The 24,553-nt window shown below is 31.2% G+C and overlaps 4 protein-coding genes across 5 annotated transcripts; 3 read left to right on the top strand and 1 right to left on the bottom strand.

Moving 5' to 3' along the window:
- Positions 1-4,768: 4,768 nt before the first annotated feature.
- On the top strand, positions 4,769-6,295 carry Bm10001 (Uncharacterized protein; the record flags this gene model as incomplete). The annotated part of the gene is made up of 3 exons (XM_043081724.1): positions 4,769-4,826; positions 5,015-5,122; positions 6,114-6,295. The coding sequence occupies 3 exons, from the start codon at positions 4,769-4,771 to the stop codon at positions 6,293-6,295; spliced, it is 348 nt and encodes a 115-aa protein (XP_042937658.1).
- A 1,710-nt stretch (positions 6,296-8,005) lies between these two features.
- On the bottom strand, positions 8,006-13,137 carry Bma-lpin-1 (Uncharacterized protein; the record flags this gene model as incomplete). The annotated part of the gene is made up of 16 exons (XM_001901958.2): positions 8,006-8,120; positions 8,224-8,468; positions 8,878-8,989; positions 9,234-9,380; positions 9,497-9,675; positions 9,757-9,931; positions 10,017-10,153; positions 10,307-10,445; positions 10,702-10,955; positions 11,070-11,210; positions 11,311-11,428; positions 11,813-11,968; positions 12,065-12,171; positions 12,248-12,409; positions 12,574-12,677; positions 13,065-13,137. 16 exons carry the CDS (start codon positions 13,135-13,137, stop codon positions 8,006-8,008), a joined length of 2,364 nt encoding a protein of 787 aa, XP_001901993.2.
- Positions 13,138-17,016: 3,879 nt separating this feature from the next.
- Positions 17,017-19,414, top strand: Bm7437 (Uncharacterized protein; the record flags this gene model as incomplete). Of its 2 annotated transcripts, XM_001901959.1 has the most annotated exons (6): positions 17,017-17,177; positions 17,640-17,850; positions 18,125-18,236; positions 18,542-18,686; positions 18,994-19,140; positions 19,210-19,414. In XM_001901959.1, the coding sequence occupies 6 exons, from the start codon at positions 17,017-17,019 to the stop codon at positions 19,412-19,414; spliced, it is 981 nt and encodes a 326-aa protein (XP_001901994.1). The 2 variants fall into 2 exon arrangements, with proteins under 2 accessions (XP_001901994.1, XP_042937657.1); XM_043081723.1 differs by lacking the exon at positions 17,017-17,177 and having other exon boundaries at positions 17,686-17,850.
- Positions 19,415-22,076: 2,662 nt separating this feature from the next.
- On the top strand, positions 22,077-24,291 carry Bm2655 (Uncharacterized protein; the record flags this gene model as incomplete). The annotated part of the gene is made up of 7 exons (XM_001901960.1): positions 22,077-22,238; positions 22,372-22,557; positions 22,785-22,925; positions 23,194-23,324; positions 23,492-23,595; positions 23,707-23,819; positions 24,127-24,291. The coding sequence occupies 7 exons, from the start codon at positions 22,077-22,079 to the stop codon at positions 24,289-24,291; spliced, it is 1,002 nt and encodes a 333-aa protein (XP_001901995.1).
- Positions 24,292-24,553: the final 262 nt, after the last annotated feature.

Raw genomic sequence — 24,553 nt, 5'->3', positions numbered from 1 at the left:
TTTAAGGCAGGCTTAGAATTTTCGTGTAGAATATTTATTGAATTATTGCGTTTAAAGATCCCATTCTAAAGCAGTTAGTTTTGAAGTAGTTTTGAATAATATTGTCGCCGTTCTGATCCGAATCTATACAGCAAATTTATGTGTTTGTTGCTTACTGACGACAATATTTTACACCATTTATAAATAATTGTACTGACTTTCTTTTATTTACATAATTAGCCTGCGGTATCTTTGCCTTTTCCTAAGATAATCCCATGGCAATAATGTGTTCAGTAATGGTTAAAATAATGATTTAGTAATGACATTTTAAAGAACGTCTTTATTTTTTTTCCAGTTAAAAAGAAAGCGGAACATTTGTTCTGAGATTGGTTTGCATTAACACACAAAAAAATTTAACTGCTTTGAATGGAATTTATTTCAAAACTGATTTTCGTCTTATTCTGGACTTTTGTTGCAGAAATTGTACTGTTCTTACTGTTCTGCTAGCTGTACTATTCAGCTGTGCAAAGTAGTACCTTCACTGCTGTTATTTCTTTAGTTCATAACGGGTCCTTTTTGTTAATCAATAATTCGATTAATCAAGTGCCTAAACTTCTACAGCCTTGTGTACTCAGAATATAATCTGAGCATCCACTTCGCTTTGCCATACTTTTCCTTTATTTCTGTTGTTAAACTTAATTTATTTATATTTTATTAATATGGTTCCATGAAATTATCTGGTAACTATTAGTGATTATTTTTCGATTATTGGAAGTTTTTTTCAACTTTTAAGAAGTGAAAGTTCAAGGTCAAAATTTTTCCTAAAACTAAGATTCTGAAATTGTTTTAAATATAGTGTTTAATTTACTTCGAATTTCAGCCGATTGTGCCATATTACTATAGTGGTTGTTGTTTTTTGCGTCTTAAATTGAAACTGTGATACTTTCTGAAATTCTCCACTTTGTTTTGTACATGTGTTATGCCGAATCTCATAGCACTGTTTGCCTATGTTTAAATTTTTTCAAAATTTCGCTCAGTTCGTTATTGTCCAGAAAATGACGATTCGTCCTCACTCATACTTTTTCATGTGTTTCTCTACTTTTTTAAAATCATTTGATTTGATGTTGTAAAGTTCACTGTCTGTAAAGTTCATTGTCTACAGAATTAGCAAATAAATATGAATCTCAAATCCAGTTTAATCAGATTTGTATTTTACAATTAAGACTTGTGGAAACTTTTTAAGAGTTTACATTTTTTGAAGAGTATTCATTTTTTTTTTTTTTTTTTTTTTGAAATAATCACTTTTGTAGCAAACAGTGAAAGGTACTGCTTGTGGGTTTTGCTGATTTGCTGCAAGTTTTGCCTCATGGATAGCTCTATAAAGATCAAGTGATAAGGTAAGGGCTGTTTATAAAATTTCGTTGATAAAGCATGAAGTTTTGGTCGCCGATTTCGAGTTGACAATCAAACAGACTGCTATGTTTTCAAAATACTTTGTTGCTTGGATTGGATTGTGATGGTTATTGAATTACTGGTGTCGGTATTAAGATCTGTTTTCTGCTCTCATCACTGATTCATATGAACGTGGAAGTCACTGTCTATTTCAAGCAAATGTTGTGGATGTCGTCATCATGGTAATACTGTTTTTGTTAAGCATAAGGACAGACCAGTTGTGTTTTAGTGAAGAATGAAAAACCAAATTGTCAGTAAGGTAATGATTGGTTAATTGTACGTCTTTCACGTGAAAATTGCATGACATTCACTGCATCATCAATAACTCCTTGAATTTGAGGAAACCTAACAAACCAGATTTTGACTATTAATCTTCCCTGTAATGATACAGCGCGGAAGTCACTATTTGTTTCGAAATTTATCAAAAATTTTCTAAATGGAAACAAATCCATGTAGAATTTAAGCTAACTGGATTAGAAATGAGGCAGATGATGATTACAAATGTTTTAGATGTCTTTTATCTTGGATAGAAGAATGATATAAATTGCTAATGGAAGGAAAATTGGGAATGATTCATGGATCACTGTTTTTAATGAACAATTTTATTGGCTCATTTCTTTACGAGACAAATTTAACTAATTTCGTTTTTCTTTTCTTAACCTCATTTTATTACACATGTTCAACTGATGCAGGTGTGGAATAACAATTTCAATGAAGTTTTTTTTATGCTATTTTCTTGAATTTCAATAAATTATTCAGCAAGATTTGCTATGAATTCGAATTCATCAAATTAGTATGCATTCTAACTTAAAGTTAAAGTGTTAACTTAAAGTGAAATTATTATCATTTTACTAGAGTTAACTTCTCATCGACAACATTGATATACGTATGAACTGTACGGGTATTGCATTATATTGCTCGGGTCGATGATCAATGCATAGTTCCTCCGTCGTGAAGAAAAGTGCCACCATTTATCTGTTGTTGTACAATCAACCTGCGATGTTGTCGTTTCTTTTCTTTTCTTAAAAAGGGAGAGAGAGAGAGAGGAAAAGAGAGTGTAGTAGTATGTATTATTTAATCTTTAACTCTGTCAACAAATTGCTTTAAACTTTTTCCAGCAATTCAAGTTCACTAAGCTTTATAAGGTTAATCTTTTTATTGTGATATATCAACCATTGTGATAAGCATTTCAGATATGGAATCTCAAACATCGTTAACTGAAAAGAGAATGAACTCACATTACTCTCATATTTTTTTTAGGAATAATTAGCTTTGAAAGAATGAAAATGGGAAAGATAGTAAATAATAAATTGAAATGACAGCATTTATAAGGAAGCAATGTTCGAAGTATATTGTTATTACTTGTAATGTAAGAGAAGGTCCCATATACTTTGTAGCTCCATGTATTCCTCAACAATAACAGAATACCGTCAAAGGCTACGCTGTCACACTTATAACTTGCGCAATCTGTTTGTGCATTTAATGTGTCGTATAATTTGGATATGGATAAAAGCAGTTCAAATTCCTTTATCAAATTTTCATGTCGTCAAGCAGAAGAATAAATCAAAAGTTTTTTTAAAAGTTTGTTGAGTCATTTTCCTGAAAGAAAAACAGAAGATGTGGGAAAGTAAGAGAGAACAGTAATGGACGGAGATTTTGTGTCTTAAACCAGTGCACCAACGTTCTGTGTATCGCACGCCGTATTCACGTGTGCGGTAACTGTGCTGATGATTATATTCATAATATTAATAATAATAACAGGAGAGTGCGCATTTGCAAATGGCGTCAAACTGTAAACAAAATTAGGCCTAATTAACTAGAGATGGCAAGATTTCCAATGAGATTACAAGAATTATAAATTTAAAAAAAAAAGATAATTAATTGGAACACTGAAGTATATCTGATTTGATTCATAGCTTTAATTCATATTCGATTATCAATTCTGAGTTCAAAATGAATTTCTGTGTAAAACAGTGAAGTTTTAAGATAACAGAGCTGATTTTACTGCTATAATATCGTATCCCTCTGTACATATAAAGAAGATTTGGTTAAAAAAAACTGACTTATATATAATATCTATCCATAGGGATTTGTTGAAATTTTACTTGTTTAAGCAAAATGCACAATAATTATTATGCGATGTTGTCTGATATCCAGGAATTCGGGAATCCTTAAATGTTGTGGTGTCATTAGCTCGACATAAATTATGCAGGAAGTACATGTGTTTTGCTGCTGTTCACGTGCGTTGCAGCAGAGAATGTTTGTGTATGCATGAAAGGGTGGCAAGAATGTCGTCGACGACGACAGGAACAAATGCAAAAGGCTTTACAGAACTTGATTCCTGGTCTCCATATTTAAATAGGTTAAAGGTGTAGTTCACTTTCAAGCCATCAGCAAAGTGTTCGACTATGTTTTACCAATTCAGTTTGCATCAACTTATTTCTTTGTGAACTTCCTTTACAGTTTCTGTTTATCAAGTATTGGGAGAACTGTAAGATTAAAGGTTATGGCTATAGGAAAAGCTAATATCATGTATGATATATATATATATATATATATATATATATATATATATATATATATATAATACACCATAATAACCTTCTATGATTATTAATTCATTTCGCTCATTTTAATTTAATTAAAATAGTTCTTGATATATTTCAACTTCTCTCATACTAAATCATTTCCTTGTTAACTCTTTGTTTAACTAAAAACCTCTCTGACCAAAAAGATGGTATTTTAGAAACTTCAATGAGGTATCATATTCCTTAATTATAAACCTTCAAGTACCAGTATTAATTAGGAGCTTTTTAAACTTTCATAAATGCGAAGTTGCAAATTGCTTTCATTATTTTTTTGCGTATTTGAAAATTTAAACTAAATTATGGTTTACTACAACTTCTTTTAATTTTCAGTATTAAGTAATCCTCTTTCTAATCTGTTAATGCAAATAATTCTTAAATTGGAAATAAAAATAGCACTTTTGTCTGAAAATTTAACTTCCAGCACCAAATTTAAACGGATTAATTATATTGAACTGCTCATTTTTTTTTTTTTGTTCATGCAATTTCGCTCGCTATATATTATATTAATAATTACTATAATTATCCAAATATTATTCCATTCTATTTTTTTTCACTTTTTCTGACTAGGATAAAATAACAACCTTTTTTGGGAAAGTGATAATAGGTAACAATTTAAAGCTGTTTATTTTACAGAGCACAAAGTGGAACAAAAAGTGTTCGACTGCTTGGTGGTTATTCCTGTAAGCATATATCAGTTACTATTATTATTTTATTATTATTGTTATTGTTCTATTATTGTTATTGCTACCATGTATCTTCCGGATAATTCCACTTTTATCACCGGAATTCCAAGCATCGAAAGTGACCGTAAGTCTTTTTCGTTTCTTCATTTCCTGCAAGCGAAAAGCAATAATTTTTGTTGCGGTTTGTTTATTCACTTAATTCTAGAAGAATTCTTGGATGAAAATTTCAGTGGTCCTTCAGACCTTAATTTCTGAACTTTTCTGGTCCAAAAATGAAGTTCCATCTTTGATTGATTAAAAACAGTTATTCAGGTGTATCCAGGATGTATTCTAATCTCTACATATTGTTTGCATTCATGGGTTTCATTATTGGCTCTTTTGTACTATTTTTCACAATCAATGTCTCTAAAGCTCGACTTGGTAACGTTTTGTTTTTTTCGCATCATTCCATTTCCTACAAATGTTGAACATTGCCAGTGTATCAATTTATATAATTAGTTTGTGAAATTGATACAACTAATTAGCATTAAATTAAAAATGAGGGTAGAAAAATGAATCGGAATTAGCACTGAATGACAAGTGATATTAATAAATGATGGAAAAGACTTAAAAAGAGGATAAATGGCTTGTTCTAAATTAGCTTATCAAAATTTAAGCCAACGAATTATTTTTAATTGAAAAAGATCTCTGATGCTTATCTAACATTGAAATATGTTGCTCATAGAGTTAATAGAATATCCTTAAGAATGTTTCTATCGTCGGCCTTTAATAATTTTAGTGTGATCATCAAATATGATGGCTGGAAAAACAAATGAGCAACAGAATTTTTGTAATTTCTATGTATGGAATTTAAACCTAGCTGCATTGCGCTTGAGTTCCTAGCTATTTAAAAGTCTTATCACATTGCATTGTAAAACTATCACTCAAAAACTAGACACTAATAAGGCCAGAGCAGACAATATAGGAGAATGTGACCATCATTGATCGTGATATTCTTAACGGTTAACTGGTACGGAATGACATCAGGAATAACATCGACATCCTTTATAAATATGCATAACTTAGCGCGCTCCTTCTTTAATACTAGAGAATTGCACATTTTCACTTATCATCTGATTAAATTTCTTCAGGGAAAGTACAGATAAATAATATTAATATCGATAATTTGGGAAATGCTTTTTCGTGTTTTCTGAAATTTCTAAATTTTAATTTGAACGCCAACACTGCTTATAATAATCAAATACTTCATGTACGATAGTACGACCTAAGCTATTGCTTTTTTTTTTCAGCTGTTTTTTTAGCAGTTATATACATGCAATTTAACTTTTAAACCTTTTCAAGTCTCTAAGTTGTTTCAAGCCTATTTAAGAATTAAATTCTATGAATATGATTTCAATATCAATCTTTGCAGGAACACGAAACAATACGAAAGTATATGTAATCGATTTGCCACCAAGATATTCAGAAGTGGAACCACCACCATATGACTGGGTTTTGAAGCATCGTTATCTTGAAGATTATTCATCTAAAATGCATATGACATTAAATTTGTCAACGGTGATGGTTATCTGCAGCTGTTTAGTACTTTCATAGTACCAACTTGTTATTTGTTGTTGTTGCTGCTAATCAGATGTATTGATTGAGACTTGGTCACGTCACGGCAACTATTTTGTTTTTTGTAAAAGTGGAAGGAAATATTTCGCATGAATTAGTGACTTTCATTTGTTTTATTTGATCCAAACAGTTACGCTCTATAGAGCACTGTATTGCTCTATTATATCAGGATCTGATAACGCAAGTTCATGCTTATCCAATTAATATGAACGAACACCAGCATGTCCGGCACCTTAGGCATTAATGTTTTCATGTTTCAAGTCACTTTAAGAAACAGCTGCCTTCTTTATAAGCTTAGCCTCAAATCATTTTACCAGTTCAATATTGACAACACTAGATCTCTTCCTAGCAATAATCTAATACTTTGGAAAATTTTCATTCCAAACATCGACCAAAGCTCATCGCCTTCTTCCTTTGTTTTTACTCTATGTTATTGCTTACAGTCTTTTGTTTTCACATTGATCAGTGTTATGTATCTACAAAACGGGTATTCCTACATCTCGTCAATAAACAAGTTATCAGCTCGAACACTTTTACTTGTTTTTCCTTCAATTAACAACGCACTTTTCTTCACAGTTATTTCACTACTACAAACCAAAATTCTCCCGAAATACGTCCTCGTCGACTACTTGCTTCGTAGACTTAAAAAGCATGCTTAAAAAAAAAACAACTGATCTTGGACTTAGACTTAAAAACAATTGCCTGATCCTAGACTTATCTGACCCTAGCAATAGTTTACCCGTCCTTAATGCTGGAATCTGAAGTTACTGTTTACGTTACCCCATATTTTCTAGTGGTCCACACAACAATGGATATAACAATCCTCGAATCAGATTTCACATATTTCAACATGCACTGATCTATCACACCATTATAATTCTTTACCACGGAAATAACCGAATAGAGTATTGTCACCAGTGTTACTCATTACTTACAGTTAATTTTAAATGTAAATACTAAGTGAATAGAGCAATACGTAAAATAATTGTAAATGGAATATATACAAAAGAACTTAACCTCGAAATTGTGGTCACTGGCAAAATGATTGAAAGGAACAATGAAAGCCAGGCTAATTTGAGTAAATTAATAAGATTAACATGAATGACGAGAAGCGCAAAACGGAACACTGATACTAGTATTCCTAATTTCATGACGATTAACAAACAAAATCTTTTTAAAAAAAACTTCAGAAATAAAGACCGAAAGAGACAGCAATTTATTGACTGAGGAGCATTACTCGGATATTAGATAACTGAAAGGTAATTTGCGAGAACCAGTTAGAGATCATCAACAAAATTAGCAGTAGAAAGTGACATTACTCAAACATGTTGATATACATCCTTCTTCATATGAAGTGTTGGTCATGATGCTGTGCAAAAATTTTATGGAGAGCTTAACGAAAAAAATTAGTATACAAATTATTCAAACTAATTAAACTCTCAAATCATTCGTATTAAGTCACGCTTGAAACTCAGAAGCTCATTATGAAAGATTTATTATAAAACGAATTTTCAGTGAAAAATAACAAATATTCAGACCAGAAGAATGAAAGTCTTCTTGAAAAGATTGAGATGACAAGTACCGCTGCGATTCTACTTAAAGCAGTAAAAGTATACAATTTGTAAAAACTGTTGCTTTTAAACATTTCCATTTCGAACAAGCTTAAAAGTAACTAAGTACATTTATAGCTCATTTCTTCTTGTGCTTTCCACGAAAACTTTTCCTCTTCGCTTCGTAACTTTCTAATGTACTGTCATTTAAGCGAACAGCACAACCCGGTTTTGACTGCCAGTGAGTAAAATCACTTAAAAAATGAAATGATATCTGATAAATGTACAGCAACTGAAAATATTTGGAGTTTTGGAAAAAAAAAAAAGAAATCGTGAAGTGTATCGAGATAAATAAACCTGTAACTCTGCGCTTTATAAAATGATGGCGCCAAAAGAAATGAATTTTCCATTGGCTCGTTCAGTTTTTGGCGATCGTTTCGACGACGGGTGAGTGGAGGAAACATGTAATCAACCGTGTCCATTGCCAATGACATAAATGATGTTTCAAAACCAATGGAATCAGCACGTCTAACACGACCCTGTTTATCAATAATCAGTATTCTATCTGCAGGTATATCCACTGCTCGATAACTTACCACGTCCTGAGAAAGACTTCATAAAGTAAAAACTACTTCAGCTTTTTATTAATCATAAAACAAGACCTCGAAAAACTAAGTTGTGCCGGAAGTGAAACCGAATCTGCAAGCATATAAAGTGTACCCATATCCTATCATCTATGCTCTTTCCATTATTTGTATTATCTTATACAATGTTGTTGGGACGTAACAGAATACGAAGCAAAAACAAAAGTAAGCTCAGACAAAAGATTAGAACCATATTTCTAAAAACAATGGATACCGAACTGACACATTAAAACAAGAACTAATGAGTCTACAATTTCAATTAAAAAAATCTACAATTACTATGAAGTTAGACTTCACAGATTTTATATTGTATCCAGTAATATAGTTTTTGTATCTTGAACAAACTAAACAACACTTGGAACCTTACTGTTTCACGATTTCCAAAACCAGCGTAAAATGGGCGTTTTACCGGGAAGCATTCCTTCAAATCTGTCAAAGCAGCTATTTTAAATTCTTCTGGTTTGCGATCTATAACTTCTCTGAAAAAACAAACCATCATTATAAAGTGACACCAATAAAGAGAACATCTGACCATTAAAGAACATCTGACCATATTTATGAAAACCTACACTGGATCAGCAACATTATATATACAACACAAACAGCAGAAACTCATTTGCAAAAATAAGGACAGAAGCCCGGAAAAAACCCAATGAAGAGTGCTTATTGATTTGTACGTCAAAGTTAAATACTGGAATTTACCAATAAATAAATACGTGATACCTTCTAAAAGCCATAAGTACAGATGTAGGCGATAATAATAATGGTCCATCAGGTAAAAATTTTGCGTTCTGAGCAATACTTTGCAAGTATTTTTTTGTAGAATAACTTTGTCCTATAGCTCGAGAAGACAAATAGACCAACTGATAACTAAAAACCTGCATTGCAAATTTGATGACATGTTCTTCAAGATGATTATACGCTTTCAATTTTTTCTTGGCTGATGAGTTTCAGCATTCCTCATTTAACAATGAAAAAAATTTCACCCATTTTCTTTGATCCTAGTATACAGTTCTGCGACACCAGCATGAGCCCATTGACCACCAATTGCTGGTATAACATGTCCCAATACATCACTTTTCGTTATGGTTCCATCTATATCGGAGATAACTAAACGTTCAGTCCATTTATATAGATAGATATGACAACTGCACCATGTGGTACCCTAAAATGTGCAACACAATACACAATAAACTAGATTATGCATGTGACTATAAAGGACGTCAAGATGAGAAATTTTGCAAACCTGAAATTTTGTAGTAATCGAAAATCTTGCTTCGTTCGCTCCCTTGCGTAAGCCCAACTTTTTTAATTTATCACTAGAAAGTCGCAAAGAACGAATGTATTTTGGGAATTCCACAGTAGTTTCTGGATTCGAGGACACAGGTGCTGCACTTTCCATTTCGTCATCACTCATAGGACTATAAAAACACACGTGCATGAATTCATAATTTCTGAAAAATATCACGAAAGGTATGGCAATAAAATTAATTTGATAATACGAACAAGATATCGCTGGAGGGAGTTACGCTGCGAGCATGATTTCTTGTTTCATAACCGTGTGCTTCGGTTGTCGACTCATGTGTTTCGGAAAACCGAAAAGAATGCTGACTGTCCGATAAATTTACATTAACTGTATGTTTCTGCAATTCTCTTGAATATTCTCTAGCTAGTAGTGACATGGAAAGAACAACAGTTGGTTACTGCAAAATTAGCAGAAAGCATTAAATTCCAAATGCTTTCTACGAATGAATTAAATTCCAAATGCTTTCTACGAATGACACTAAAAAATAAACCTTGCCCTCGGATGTTGGTGTCGAAGTTCGTTCTTGTTTCCGTACTTCGCTATTCGCTTCATTTTCATTGTCACTTACCTTAGTAGGAGAATTCAGTCCTGTTATAGAACCATTCCCACTGTCACTGGGTGGTGAAGGACTGCAACAAAATCAAAATAAGTGATTGTGAAATTCCAGTTTCTCACAATTCGTTGTTTATCAATAAAGCACTGGATAAGAAAATCCCATTTCACTGTTACAAATTTAGCTTGCAGTAATGTCTGATTTTTAGCATCCAGCCATATCTAATTATAAACTTGATTGTATGACCAAAAATGAAAAGCAGCCCAAATTAATAAAGAGACCTGCTTTGATTGTTGAAACAGTGAAAACGGCAATTCGCTAACATCACTCACCACACAGTAGGAGGCGACATTCCTAGATATTTTTCGATTTTACTGGGATCATTGGCATTCTGTACAAGATCATCCAAATAGACACCCTGATCTTCTGTCGGTTTGGTACGTGACCACCGAAACCATCCACCCCATGTAGATCCCTTCTTTTCTTGTTCAGTTTTTGTATCATCTTGTTTCTTGTTTGCTTTTTCCGTTTCTTCAAGTGTTCTTGGCAGCTCACCCCACTTCCATACCACTACTTCATTTTCGGGCTGAAATTCGTAATAACGCTTAAGTTCAAGAAGTGAAGCAATGTTACAAATTTCATAAAAAAGATTATGGAAGATCAGCATTTAGATAACAGAGATGCAGGAAGCAAAGTTAACTGGTTCGGGAATGTCTCGATGTCGTTCAAGTTCAGAATCCGAAAATGCACCATCAGCAATCATTCTCAAGCCAGGAACTTGCAAATGATCCGTTCCACTATCAATGGAAACTGTTGATGCTGCATCGTCTACATCACTTTCCTAAAATCTGTATTTTTGTTCACTTATTATGTATATGAATAATCAAGAGGCCAGGGGAAAATATTAAATATTACATGGCTGAGGTATTGAAATAAAGCACCTCATTTGTTGAGTTTGATGATTTACGCATTGGCTTGGTACAAGCGTTTGTATATTTCTTGCGAAAGTTGCAAGCTGGAGTGTGTCCTGCAGCGAATGCGTGAGAGTACATTAACTGCCTACAAATCATAACTATCAAATCTAGTTTACAAAATCTAAAAATACAAAACAGATTACCCACTATCTGATTATTAGCCGAAAAAAAAATCACTAGAGAATTACCGATTTTTGTAAATCATAGTGAAAATGAATTTCAAGTAATTTACTTGAGTGCAACAAGATTTTTCGAATTTAAAACAAGAGAAAGACGACCAAAAAACATCCAGAAGTATAATCAATCGTTATTGTGCAAAGAAATTGAACCAGAAAAACGATAAAGTTGATCTGACACAACTGTGATGACTTTTGTATCCTCAGCCCATTTCGTAAATACATCACTACGATTGTAATGTGGAATTATTGTGTTCTTAAACAAAAATAACTTTTTCAAATTTTAATACTACCTCTTATTTCCCGTAATTCTGTTAGTTTGTTCTTGCTGTCGGTCGTCAACAAATTCAGTAAGATTCGGTAAAGATCGATTTCTACGTTGATTAAACAGTGATGCATTGAATGGAAGTGTTTTTCTACGTTGAATGTCTAATTCACAGGAATGTTCGCTATAAATAAAAACGTCTGAAAAAGAAATATATGTCTACTTACTTTAGCTTAAGGAGACTCGACATATGAATATACAGAAAATTTAAAAATAAAACCGTGAATGCGAAGAATGTGAACGGGAACTGGAACATTCTGAAAGTGCTCTTTTATATCTTGAACGCGACAGCTCTCGTCGGATTTTTTCTATCCTATCAGCAAGATCCTTAAAATAAAATCTCAATCTCAAATATATAAATATATTTTGCACAAATATAACAATAACAGCGTTGCTGTGATACCTTCCCGTCAACTGGAGCATAGCTACTTCCTGGGACTGGGCTCGTCACCAGATATTCAGGAATATCAGCATCCGTAGTCAGTTCGGCAAAAAATGCGACACCATTTTCACCCAATTTCATTTTTAAATCTATTTCTTTCCCATTTATTGTTATATCCACATACTGAAACAAATTCCATTGAACAAATTGCCAAACTTTTCTTACTCTTTGACCTCTCGAGAAACAAATACAGCAGCATATAAAATAAAAAACGAAGATTGTGCTTAAATAAATATTTAAAATAGGAATATAAATAAAGATTCATAAAGATTAAAGAACGAACTAACTTTTTCGTCGCTATTTAAAACGCCATATTTTCCGAACCTTACATGAAATGGTGTTGATAAATATGATCCATCCGGCTGCTCCACAACAATCAAATCAATTGCCCCTTGAAATATTTGAAAAATTCAAAGCAAAAATTCATCCAAAGTGAAAATCATAAATCCTCTTAAAAAACAAAAAAGCTAAAAGCTAACGAAAATTATTATTATTTTTTTTTTTTTTATAAAAACTAAGTAAACCCAACAAGCATGTATTTTTAGAGACAAATTTTTAAAAATAAGAACAGTAAATAAGTTTCTGGTTGCAAAGATCAAACGCTTTAAAAATTTTAAGAGTTCCTTTCGCAAAAAATAATAAACGTATAATTATTCTATTATAGAAGCGCCTGTTTTGCATCTGCTCGTACTTCTAAAGAAACTACTGAAGAACAGCTATCTTATTCTACATTTGAGTTATCTCCAAAAAAAAATACAAAGACAACAGTGAAACATACCAGAAAGTGAAGCTGGATTGAGTGTTTTATAAAAGTATTTAACATTGTCCAAAAGACGATAAGCGTAATTCATCGTTCCTTGCTCCAAAAATGTTCTATTCTTTCTCCAGCCCGCAACACCAGCGCCTCACTAATATCCAGTAGTTGTGTTCCGTATAAACTATTATTTCCAACACTAAAAGTACTGTAAAAGTAATAAACTGGACAAAATTTTAGACATATGTTAGATAATACAAGTTTTAAAAAAGAAATATTACAAATTTAATTCAAAAATTAAATAAAGAAGGAAAGAAGTGCATTCTGGTATAAATAATGCATAAACACAAGTTTCGCCCGAAAAAATGCACAAATAACGTGCAGTTATTAGCAAATGTCACAGTGGTAAATATTTTATCCTTTGAAATAAGTTTCTATAGAAATTTTTTGCTTGTATAAGTGTCCGAATAATGAGGTCAAAGTGATAACTTTAAAAAAAGAAAAAAAAGCTCAAATGAGATAGATTCAACAGTGGGATGGATCGCGAATATTAAACTGTCCTGAAGCTAAGGATGGAAAATAAATCCATCTTAATTCCTAAGCTTCGATATAAAACGAAAAGGTTAGAAGCTTTATATTCTTCACATTCCTTACGCATATTCCTAGTATAAATAAAGCATAAACAGAAACTGTTCTTTAAAAGCACAAGAATAATCCTAACTGAATCACTAACAAATTTTTATAAATCGTCCAATCTTACTGGATTACCTTAAATTATTCCGTTACTGCAAATACCAACAACTCTTATGGTATTTGTAACAGATTATAGTATTTGTAACACTTATGGTATTTGTAACAGATTAGTATTTGAAGTTTAAAAAATCATAAGATTATTTATGTTTTGACAGCCAGATCGATGGTCTTCTAATCAGTGGTGCTTGTATTTAACCAACGTTCCAAACATAAAATCATTAGTAGAATTTTAACGAAACAAGTAAACGAAAGATAATTTATCAATAACTTCACTACAAAAATAGACAAGTTTAAAATGAAGATAATAATGTCTTTAGGTTCTCTTTGTTTTTACAAACATTTGAAGATTAATATGCGAAATTCAGTTCAAAGAGAAATTCTACGGCAGTAAATTTCCAATTCCATTTTACCCCTTCAAATAACATTATGAATACAAAAACTGACCGGACAAACGTAACATGATAAAGGCATCCCTAACTCGCAATCGATACTTCTAAAATTCAGGAACACAATCCATAAGAACAATCTTTCTGTAAAAAAAATGAAAATTCTTTTTATGCGGCATCTTAATGAAATATCCATGTCCAAGTGACACAATATCTTTAATTATTTCTTGTGTTTCTTTTTAAGATCTGTTATTTAGTGGATCATTAGAAAAAATGAGTTATACAGAGGAAGTAGAAGTAGACATAGAGAATGTAAAAGTAATCCCAGTGAAGAATTAATGATGATATGATGAATATATTGATAGGAAGAGCGTGCAAGTATAGTGGAGAGTGATAAAGCTTAAAGGCAGGTAGATGATAGGATCAAACATATCTCTGAGCAAACCGAGTCATTAAACAGTAAGATTGAAAACAAATAATGAATGTTTTAGACGGAAAGATTAGTTGATGAGTAGAACAGAAGGAAGAGCAAGAGATTATTTCCACTTCAGTATTATTAAAATACGGTTATTAAAAATTATTAAAAAAAATTATTCAAAGTTTTTTCTCCTCCATTCCTTCTATATTATACCATTCTTTTTATTTAAAAACTCATCTTGAATTGAAATTTGAAATGAAAATTTGGACGATGATTTAAAATGTGTGATGAACTGCATTTCAAAATCATCATTGAAAAAAAAGCAAATGCCAAATTTTGAGCTACTGTAAGTTGCAAAGAAAAATCTTTTGCTATCGAATTTCATTTGAAAACCTAGTTGATGGTGTCCCATGACAAATGAAAGGGTGAAGTAAGCTGTGAAGTGACGTTCATTTGTAATACGAATAAGTGATAGATGATTCATATTAAGTATAACAGGCAATTACCTATTTCACTTAATTTTTTTCTTAAATTTTTAAATAATATGAGGTTTTTTTTCAAATTTAAAGTGAATAATATGAAGTAGACTTAAATTTTTTTAAAAACTTCTTTTAGCAATTTAAGAAGCAAATTTTTGCATACAGAAAGAATGGACTACTTCGTGATGTGACACTAATTTTTTTTTTGTATGAATTGACAGATACCTGACATAATAATGCTGACAAATTCTAAATTATATACAATATAGTTGGTTTAGAATTGTAGTGTTTATCAGGAAGAATCTCATAGCAGTTATCTTTGAACGTAATCATGAATTAATTATTGCTTTTCAGATTATATTTGCAATTGATGATTATGGTGCTACTATATAGTTGATAATTTGAGCAAGGTTCTTACTTTTGCAAATAATATCAAAAGTGTGATGACTGTGCTTTTTTTCTAACTAAATGTCAATTTCAAAATTCTTCCTCAAATGCGAATAAATCAACAGAAATTTGAAGCAGAAGAAAGCAATTACTGTTTTATATAATGGCCAAGTCAACCAGAATGCTCCAATTATTTACTGCGTTAGAAGATGAAGCTAAAAGTCAGAAGTTTTTGCGTGTGGCATTTTACGATTAACGTGTTACTTTATTTTACATTTTATTGTCCTTTTCTCAATCTTCCTGAAAGTAGAAAATAGATTCAAGTACATTCAAATGGAAAATATTTGTAATTTTAAATTTTACAAGTGAAATATGAACTAGTAAGGTGAATTTAAAAAATTTTCATTTTAGTAGAAAACAACTTTGTACTTACCAATTTCATTGCCAACTTACATTTCCATCTGTTCTTTTTGTGAAGTAAAATATTTTAGCTTTTATATTTCCTTCTACTTTTGCTTTGCGATCTTTCATTGGAATTTTGTTAAGAAAAACTGAAAATTTTGTGATTCATATTAAAAAAAAGCTGATTATTTAAATTTCCTAAAATAAAAAAGTACAAACAATGGAAGGAAAAAACTAACTTCCGTATGCTTTTCATGTAATATTCATCTTTTTAATTTATTCCTATCAAACAGAAGTGAATTCATGTGACTGACCAAATATTCTTTTGCTTCTATTCCTTTCATTTTCAATTGTTATTCGGAAATTGTCGAGCGATAATCTATATTGTTAAAAATTGAATACTTGTCACATTGTCACATGCCATTGCATTTAGAATGACAATTCCCAACATGTTAGCATAGTGCTTCAAATTGCAAAATTTTATAGCCCACTATTAAGCATTGTTCATTACTTTTCCTACATGTGATTTGCAAAATATGGTAATTGTATTTTGAGTTGAGCAAAGTACTGTTTTTTATTTTTTTTTTTTTTTTTGAATCATAACCAAGTTTTTTACTGAGAAATTGACCCATGCACATTTAGTAAGTCTTGGAATGATTACCAGACAGATAATAATCTGTATTCTATTGGCATCCTCGAAAAGAGAACCTGTTCTCCCTAAAATAAAAAAAATAAATTTTAATGGTATTTCCTTTTCCACAGCAACTCATTCATTATTTTCTCTTTTCGAATCCATAATTGCTACGTTTGTATGAAGCAAGTTAATTTGTTCCCACCTCACTAATGCGCCATTCTAATTAAATTTGTATCACTAAAAGTGTGAGAGTTAAAGAAGAATGTAATTTTTACATTTTGCAGTGGCACACATTTATCATATTAGTATTAGAATTCCTTTATTTGAATGAAATTTAAGTAATGATGAATAAGATGACAGAAGCTGATCTTCACTTAATACAATTACAATTATATTGTCGGTCATCTGAGAATGTAGTGGTTAACGAGAAATTACTGATTGTGGTAATAAGCAGCAAACCAGTCCTTTTCTGATACTTCCAGGCATTCATGTGCATGAATTACTGGCTTGGAATAGTATGATTACTAGACTTATAGTGACATATTTTTTGATAGTATACAGCCGAGCAGTTTATGCTCTAGTACCACTTGTTTCTCGATATAATGAAACAGAGGCTAAGATTCTGCTCAATCTTACTGCTGGTGCTTATTCCACTGATCCGGAGAAATGTGTCAACAAGTAAGTTTCGTTAACTTAAAGCATTGTGTGGAAAAGGAATTATTTTTCTTAGTGATTTCATAAATTTATTCGGAAAATCATTCCTGAGATTTCTTTCGTTTGGAGGAAATGTGGTTGTGATATGATATGACAAGAGATGAAATAAATCTCATGAGTCAACTGGGCTGTGAAAATTAACTGTTTTCTTAAAACGTTAAACATTTTTTGAATGATATCGTAATTTTACTAGTGATAATAGTAAGAAGACGTTTGGCTTATTTATTAAGCATCATTTTGTTTTTGTTTACATATGTATAAACCAGTAGTATTAAAAATACTACTGGTTTATTTTTAATTAAAATTGATGTTTAAAAATATAAGTTTTACAAGAAATGGAAACGTTATCGTTATCGAATAGCTCATTTATAATCAATTTCAAATCTTTGGTGGCTTATAAAGGTGTGATTTAAAAATTTGCTACAGCACATTACCCAAATGGCAGAAATGGTTGATATCCAATACAGAGAGCATGATATGCGATGCATTCCAGAATTTCTGTTCACTGTATATAATAAGATCGGATGTTATGAAAGAAATAATAATTGTGTTTCGAGGTACGACGACAACTAAGCAATTAATTGTCGAAGGATGGCAGTCGATGAGATCCAAAAAAAATTTCTTTAATATTGGGATGGTAGTTTCCTCCTAGAATTTAGTTTTTTAAAACTTAAATGACTTTTTTAACATTTTTTACTCACAACTGGTTAAAGAAAATTGCAATTCTAGCGAACTTTCGCAATTTTAAATCCAAAATATAATAATTTTGAACTTTGATTGCAGTGTCATTATATTAGTTTCTTTTTAAAAATCTTAATTTTATAACTTTTAATGAGATATCGAGATGAGTTTCAGCTAATTTTAATAAGTCCAATTTCTACTAAATTTTTCGTAATAAACAATTACCTAAGGTCAATCGATATTTCTTACAAGCACTTGACAAAACCTGGCCAAATATAGAGCCAGTTCTCATGAATCCTCTGTTCAAGTCATATGAAGTTAAATTCACTGGTCATTCTCTAGGTAAGTTTACATTTTGTAAAATGCGCGGCAATAGCAAATGCTCAATTCATCCATTAAATGAATTTATACTATACTGATCGAGTTGAAATAATCTGAAGGTTATCAACAGATGATCTTGATATAAGTAAAAACCTCAAATTATTATTCATCAAGATAGACGAATGACAGTTTATCAAGGTCCCTTACTATTACGATAGAAATTTGTAAAATTGTCGATGCACACAAAATAACTAGTGAGAAGTAACTCAGTAAATTTAGCATTCAAATTTTTAATAAAAAGAGCAAAATAAGATAGTTTAATGCAGGAGGAGCAATAGCATCATTGGCAGCAACTCGTACTGTAATCCAAAGATTACGAACTGGCAATAAAATTAAACTTATTACATTTGGTGAACCACGAACTGGCGACTATCAATTTGCAGTGTATCACAACGCTCATATCTCGTTCAGGTGAAAATTTTTTGAGCTTAGAATAGATTTATAAATAAACGATAGTTAGGATGAAATTGGTAAATGATGTGATTCAAAGTTCCAAATTTAGAATGAAGGTTATTTCTAGTCTAGTTTTGAATTAATAAGAAATCTGTGAAGATTGAAATGATTTCGCTTGAGAAAACTAAGAGAAGTAGTTAATGATATACATATACAATAATGCTTGCAGTGATACTTACTAGTTTTCATCCCTTTACATCGTTTTGTAAAAATAGCTATTTCAAAATGTGCAAATGATGTTACTTTAATAAAAGCAATGTTTTAGCTTTCGGATCGTCCATCACTTAGATTTAGTACCACATTTACCACCGTGTGAGAAAGATGCAAACTATCGGGATAAAAAAAACGGCAAAAGTAAACCTTGTTTAACTGGAAAGATTGGCTCGCCATACCATCATGGAATTGAAATCTGGTACTTTTTTTCAAAATTATTGAAAAATTGAGTTTTTTTAAAGGTTTTTAAATTCTACAATACCTGTAGGTACCCATACGGAATGGCTAAAGATGCGATGTTCTACGAATGCTTAGGTTATCCGAAAAGTGAAGACTTCCGTTGTAGCAATAGTTTAACATATGACTTCAAGAATTACAATGCCTATGTCAATGATCATCGGCATTACTTCGATGTTGATGTTAGTTCTCCATTTCATGGATCATTCTTCGAAGAAAACTTACTTTTCATTTAGATCTTTTAACTCTAGCTTTTGAAACATTTAGACTTTTCGAAAAAAAAAAAAAAAACATTTTCTCGTACAATTCCTAAATAAACTCATAGTTTGGATTAAATCATCATATTACACTTCTTGATGCTCTCGAAATGGAATCATCAAAAGTATAGTCATCGTTGACACGAACATTTAAAAAATATAAAACTAAAAATGTTATCAAAATTTGTTTCTTCTATCTAACAATTAGTCAAATGTTTCAAATCTGTATAATTATAATTCAATAAGACTTATTTAGTTATCCAATTATGGTAATCGTGGATGTAAACAGATTCAGACAAATTCCTTGTTATCAAAACCATCAAGATTTGCTCCTTACATCAATGCAGCGTCCCAGAAATTCCAAAAGATTAAGCAGAGTTTCCTAAATTTCTTCAAAAAAGACAAAATTTCTTAATTCTATCAATCGAAATAGTTTTTAAATATGCTTTGTTGCAAATTTGTTTCAGCATTTAATTTTGTCTCAATTTTAATAAAATTGTTTGAGATGGTATGCAATTATTAAATGAAGTTATGAGATTTTGTTTATGGTGTAGGAAGAGTTGTTGATTTGCTCCTTACATCAATGCAGCGTCCCAGAAATTCCAAAAGATTAAGCAGAGTTTCCTAAATTTCTTCAAAAAAGACAAAATTTCTTAATCCTATCAATCGAAGAATTGTTGTTGATTTTGCCATCTCCAAAGTGAGAACTCTCATTCTTTCCATTTCTTTACAACAAAAAAAAAGAAAAAAAAAACGAAATTTGGTGAAATTTCATCTTTTATTAGTTGATAGTTGACAAAGAGATTTGTATATATTTCAAGACTGAAAATTATGGTTCATTAAAATCGAAAACACAGAAGATATTACCTAACAGTAATCCTGGGAAGTAATCAGCAGCGAATAATCCTCAAAGTGTCATATGATAACTGTCAATATATAATTCACACAAATTTAATAAATCCAACAATAATACTTCCAAAAAGCCTATCTCAGTATGAGGATGAGATAGAGTAAATTATTAGAGAAAATAAGCAAGAGAGGGATAAATTGTTCTCTCGATCCACTTTAGCAATTTCACCTTGGTAAAGTCGGGAAGTGGTATCAAGGAAGAGAAGTTAGTGGCATGAGGAATGGAGAAAGGCAGCAAGTTGTGCGAATTCTTTGATATAGCTGTTAAGCTGTCTCATAGTTGTTTTATTTATTGCTTGAGTTCAAGCGATCTCTTTCTCACACGTACTTCTTGCCTATTCATTTCAATCCGGTTATTTTTGTTTTTCCACTTTCTTTGCCAGAAAACGGAACGAAATATTTGGTCGAAAATATTGCTGTCATCGAATTAAAATAGAAAAAATTGTTGTGTTAACTCATTTGTCAGTGAAATTTTCTAAAGCAATCATGTGCGAACAAATTATGGTTGATATTAGCATCAATCTATCGAGAATTTTTGTAGTTGTCCCAAATCGTAGCTACAATGCTATTCATTTAATTTTTATTTTGCCAATTGTAGTGGTATAATTTGTGCTTTTTAACTTTGCCATTCTATCACTTATATTTTGATCGAAATTTCATCTCTACGATGATCGAGAATCAGCAGTTTTTGACAGTTTCATTAGCAGTATCAATGATGAGTAGTAAGAAGTAAACTAGTTTTTAATTTAAATAGCTTATACGAAATATCGCACAATCGATTGGGCAAATAAATATCAAAAAGTTGATGGATGGGTGAGAGAAATGAGTTGATGATCGATCGATTGGATTATTCCCCTTATCATATACTTTTTCTTTGTGCGGAAGTGATTTCTTTTGTTATCTTATGATCAAATCATTAAATCTAACTGGAAAAGAAAGTGGAGTAAATGACTCAGAAATCGCAGAAGTATATAGAATGAGTCATTACAAATAGAGAGATAATACCAATATGCTTCTTTCTTTTTTAATTTAGCAGGAAAAAAGGAATTATATTTGAACTTTCAGAATGATAATTATTTGAAAATGTATATTTTAAATGTATACAAGTATAAATGATACAAGTTTAAATGTATACAAATTTAAATGTGTACAAGTTTAAATGTGTACAAGTTTAAATGTGTACAAGTTTAAATGTGTACAAGTAAAAAATGTATACAAGTATAAAGAGAATTTTTAAAGAAAAAAGATGAATTACACATTAACTTTTACAGATATGTATAGGTCATGGAAATCGAAGCATAATTTATTTGCATGGTATCCAGTCATTTCGAGCCATTTTAACTTTTAATTTGGCTATTTGTCTCTGCATGACAAATTTTAGGAAATATTTTCCAAAATTTTGTGTCTTATTTTTTTTTTGAAGTTCTGTTAGTTTCACAAGCAGGCGCTGAAGGCAGTTTATAAGAAGAATAAGTTTCCAAAAGAATAATTTCGTTTTCAAGAAAATATGATTTGTTTTGTTAGTAATTTTTTTAGCAATATCAGGCATTAAAAAAACATTTTAGACTGACATCTATGTTAAACTTTTAATCTAAATTCTGAAATCGTTGTCATTCTGAAGTTATTTACTAGGCCTTTACGGTATTTTCTGATGTTTTTTTTTTTGTACAGGTTTTTAAGGCCATTCTCGCAATACCTGCTTTCACTAATTTGCTATAACAGTTATTGTAGGATGGATTCGATGAATGATAATTCACGTGAAGGAAGTTGTGATAAGGACCAGAATTTTATTACAAATCGATTACCTAACAAAAATGTTCTAATTAAAGGGAGAAATTTTGAATTCGCCATTGGCCGATTAATTTCCCATGGACGATTTGGTGCTGTATACGAGGTGAATAATGACAGAGTTTTATAATTTATAATGTTTATTTCAATCACTGAGTTTTCAAAGTCTCAAAATCATGAATTAGTTACTAATTTTATGAAAATTCCATGAAAATATATCAAATAAACACATGTTATAGGTACTAAGGCGTACAGATGGAAGACGTTTTGCAGTAAAGTTAGAAATATGTGACACACATTCTCATGGCTTAAATATGGATTACATTGTATTGTCACAAGCTACAAAAGTCTCATGTGAACATATTGCAAGTCTAATCGATCAGGGTAAAATCGAGGGGCATTTCAAATTCATCGTTATGAAAATGGTCACTTGCTAATGACGTTATGTTTATTCAATATCTATTGTTTGGGTGAGATGAAACCCACAAACACTCGATTTGTATGAAATAATTAAGTAAATTTAGTCGATTTTAAACTAGTATTCTCTAATTTTCGTCTTTTTTTTTGAAGAAATAACCGCAAAGGTGAATTGTGAGCCATATTAACACATTCATTGCTGCATAGCAATACTCTTTTTAAATCTACCTTTTAGCTTGGTGACAATCTGCATAAACTGAGACATGCATTTGTTGAATGTCACTTTTCGTTATCAACTTCACTTCGACTTGGAATTCAGACACTAGCTGCTTTGGAAGAATTGCATTCAATGGGATTTGTCCACAGGGATGTTAAAGTTCATCTTTATCTTTTATTTGTTTATCATCTTCAATTACAAAAGTTACTGCTGCATAGCATGACTCCTTAGAATTTAAAATTTCAATAAATATATTGCATTTTCATTGAGGGAAGTTGAAGGTATTTTTACGTTTCTCAAACAAAAGCTTCATCACTTAATTTCTAGAAGAAATTATGAGGTGGATTTAAGATAACATACTGGACAATTTTAAACAAAAAAACTGAAATCATTTGGAGCAAAGGCAAGTTAATTTCAAAAATTGTAGGCATCAAATTTTGCAATAAGCGATCCTGCTGAATCAAAAATGAATGTGTATTTAATTGATTTCGGACTCTGTCGAATGTATCGAAATCTCAAGGATGGAATTAAACCACCTAGGAATAAAACTTCATTTAGGTCTCTTTGTAGCAATATGATTTTTTGAATTTTGAAAGTTATTTTATAATTCACTAAAATACCGGCAGAAAAGTACTTAACTTAAGAGAAACTCTTTTACTGATTAAAGTTACCCTTATTTTGCTTAACTGAAAACAGTAATTTTTAAAAACTTGGAAAGATTACAGAGGGACTGCACGTTACGCATCACTGGCAGCACATCGAGAGGAGGAAATATCGCCGAAAGACGATCTCGAGTCGTGGTTCTATATGCTTATCGAAATGCTTTCTGGTATAACCATTAGTACAATAAGTACAGAACTCGCAATGACTCTTTCCTGGACATAAGTTTTGTTCCAAACTAGAGATTGAAGATTTGCTCCGTTAAACTACAGTATTTCAGGAGAACTTCCATGGGGTAATATTCATCGAACAGATCGTAAACAAATTGAGCGTAAAAAGGAGCAGTGTCGATCATCCGATGCACTTAAAACACTCCTCAAAGACTGCCCAAAGGTTACTTTTCTTGAAATTTTCGTTGCTGAAAATTTAACTAAAAATTTAACGAAAATTAATCATTTTTTTTATTTTCACAACACCTTCGTTTATCTTTTTTTTCAAGCTCATTCACTTCTTTTCCTTTTCTTGTTTGCTAGTCATTTATCTACGCTTCCAATAACTGTGACTAGTTCAGCGATGAAAAGTAGATGTTTAATATATTTATATTTTTTCTTAGACTTCAAAATTAAAGAAAAAACACTTAAAATCCTCGGGAATTATGTTATTAAAAATGGAGAAAAGTAACAGCAAGATACAGTTATAGGTTGAATTTCGACGTATTCTGAATTACATTGATTCCTTGACATATCATAGTCAGCCGGATCACAAGTTTTTAACACAAATGCTACAACTAACAATGAAAAATTACGGTGTGAAAATGGATGAACCGTACGACTGGGACGATGAATTACAGACACATCTCAATTGAAAACAAATTTGAAACATACTACTATATATGTTATATATTGTTTTCCAAGGGTGCTGGGCTGCTGTGATCCATAGTTCGATATCTTACGTTTATGATGAAAGATCATTTCTCCGCTACATGGATTACGATGCAGTAATTTAAATTTGATCTACAAGTAGGAAACATACATGGCATCATATCAGCTTGAATTTATTTTGAAGTTCACACTGTTGCTTTCACTTAATAATTGTAATATAGTTTGGTTCCATTTCAGATTAAAATA

Source organism: Brugia malayi (assembly GCF_000002995.4).
Source record: "Brugia malayi strain FR3 genome assembly, contig: Bm_v4_Chr4_scaffold_001, whole genome shotgun sequence".
NCBI classification, from domain to species: Eukaryota; Metazoa; Nematoda; class Chromadorea; order Rhabditida; family Onchocercidae; genus Brugia; species Brugia malayi.
Note: the sequence above shows the minus strand (reverse complement) of the source record. Positions and strands in the feature narration are given on the sequence as shown.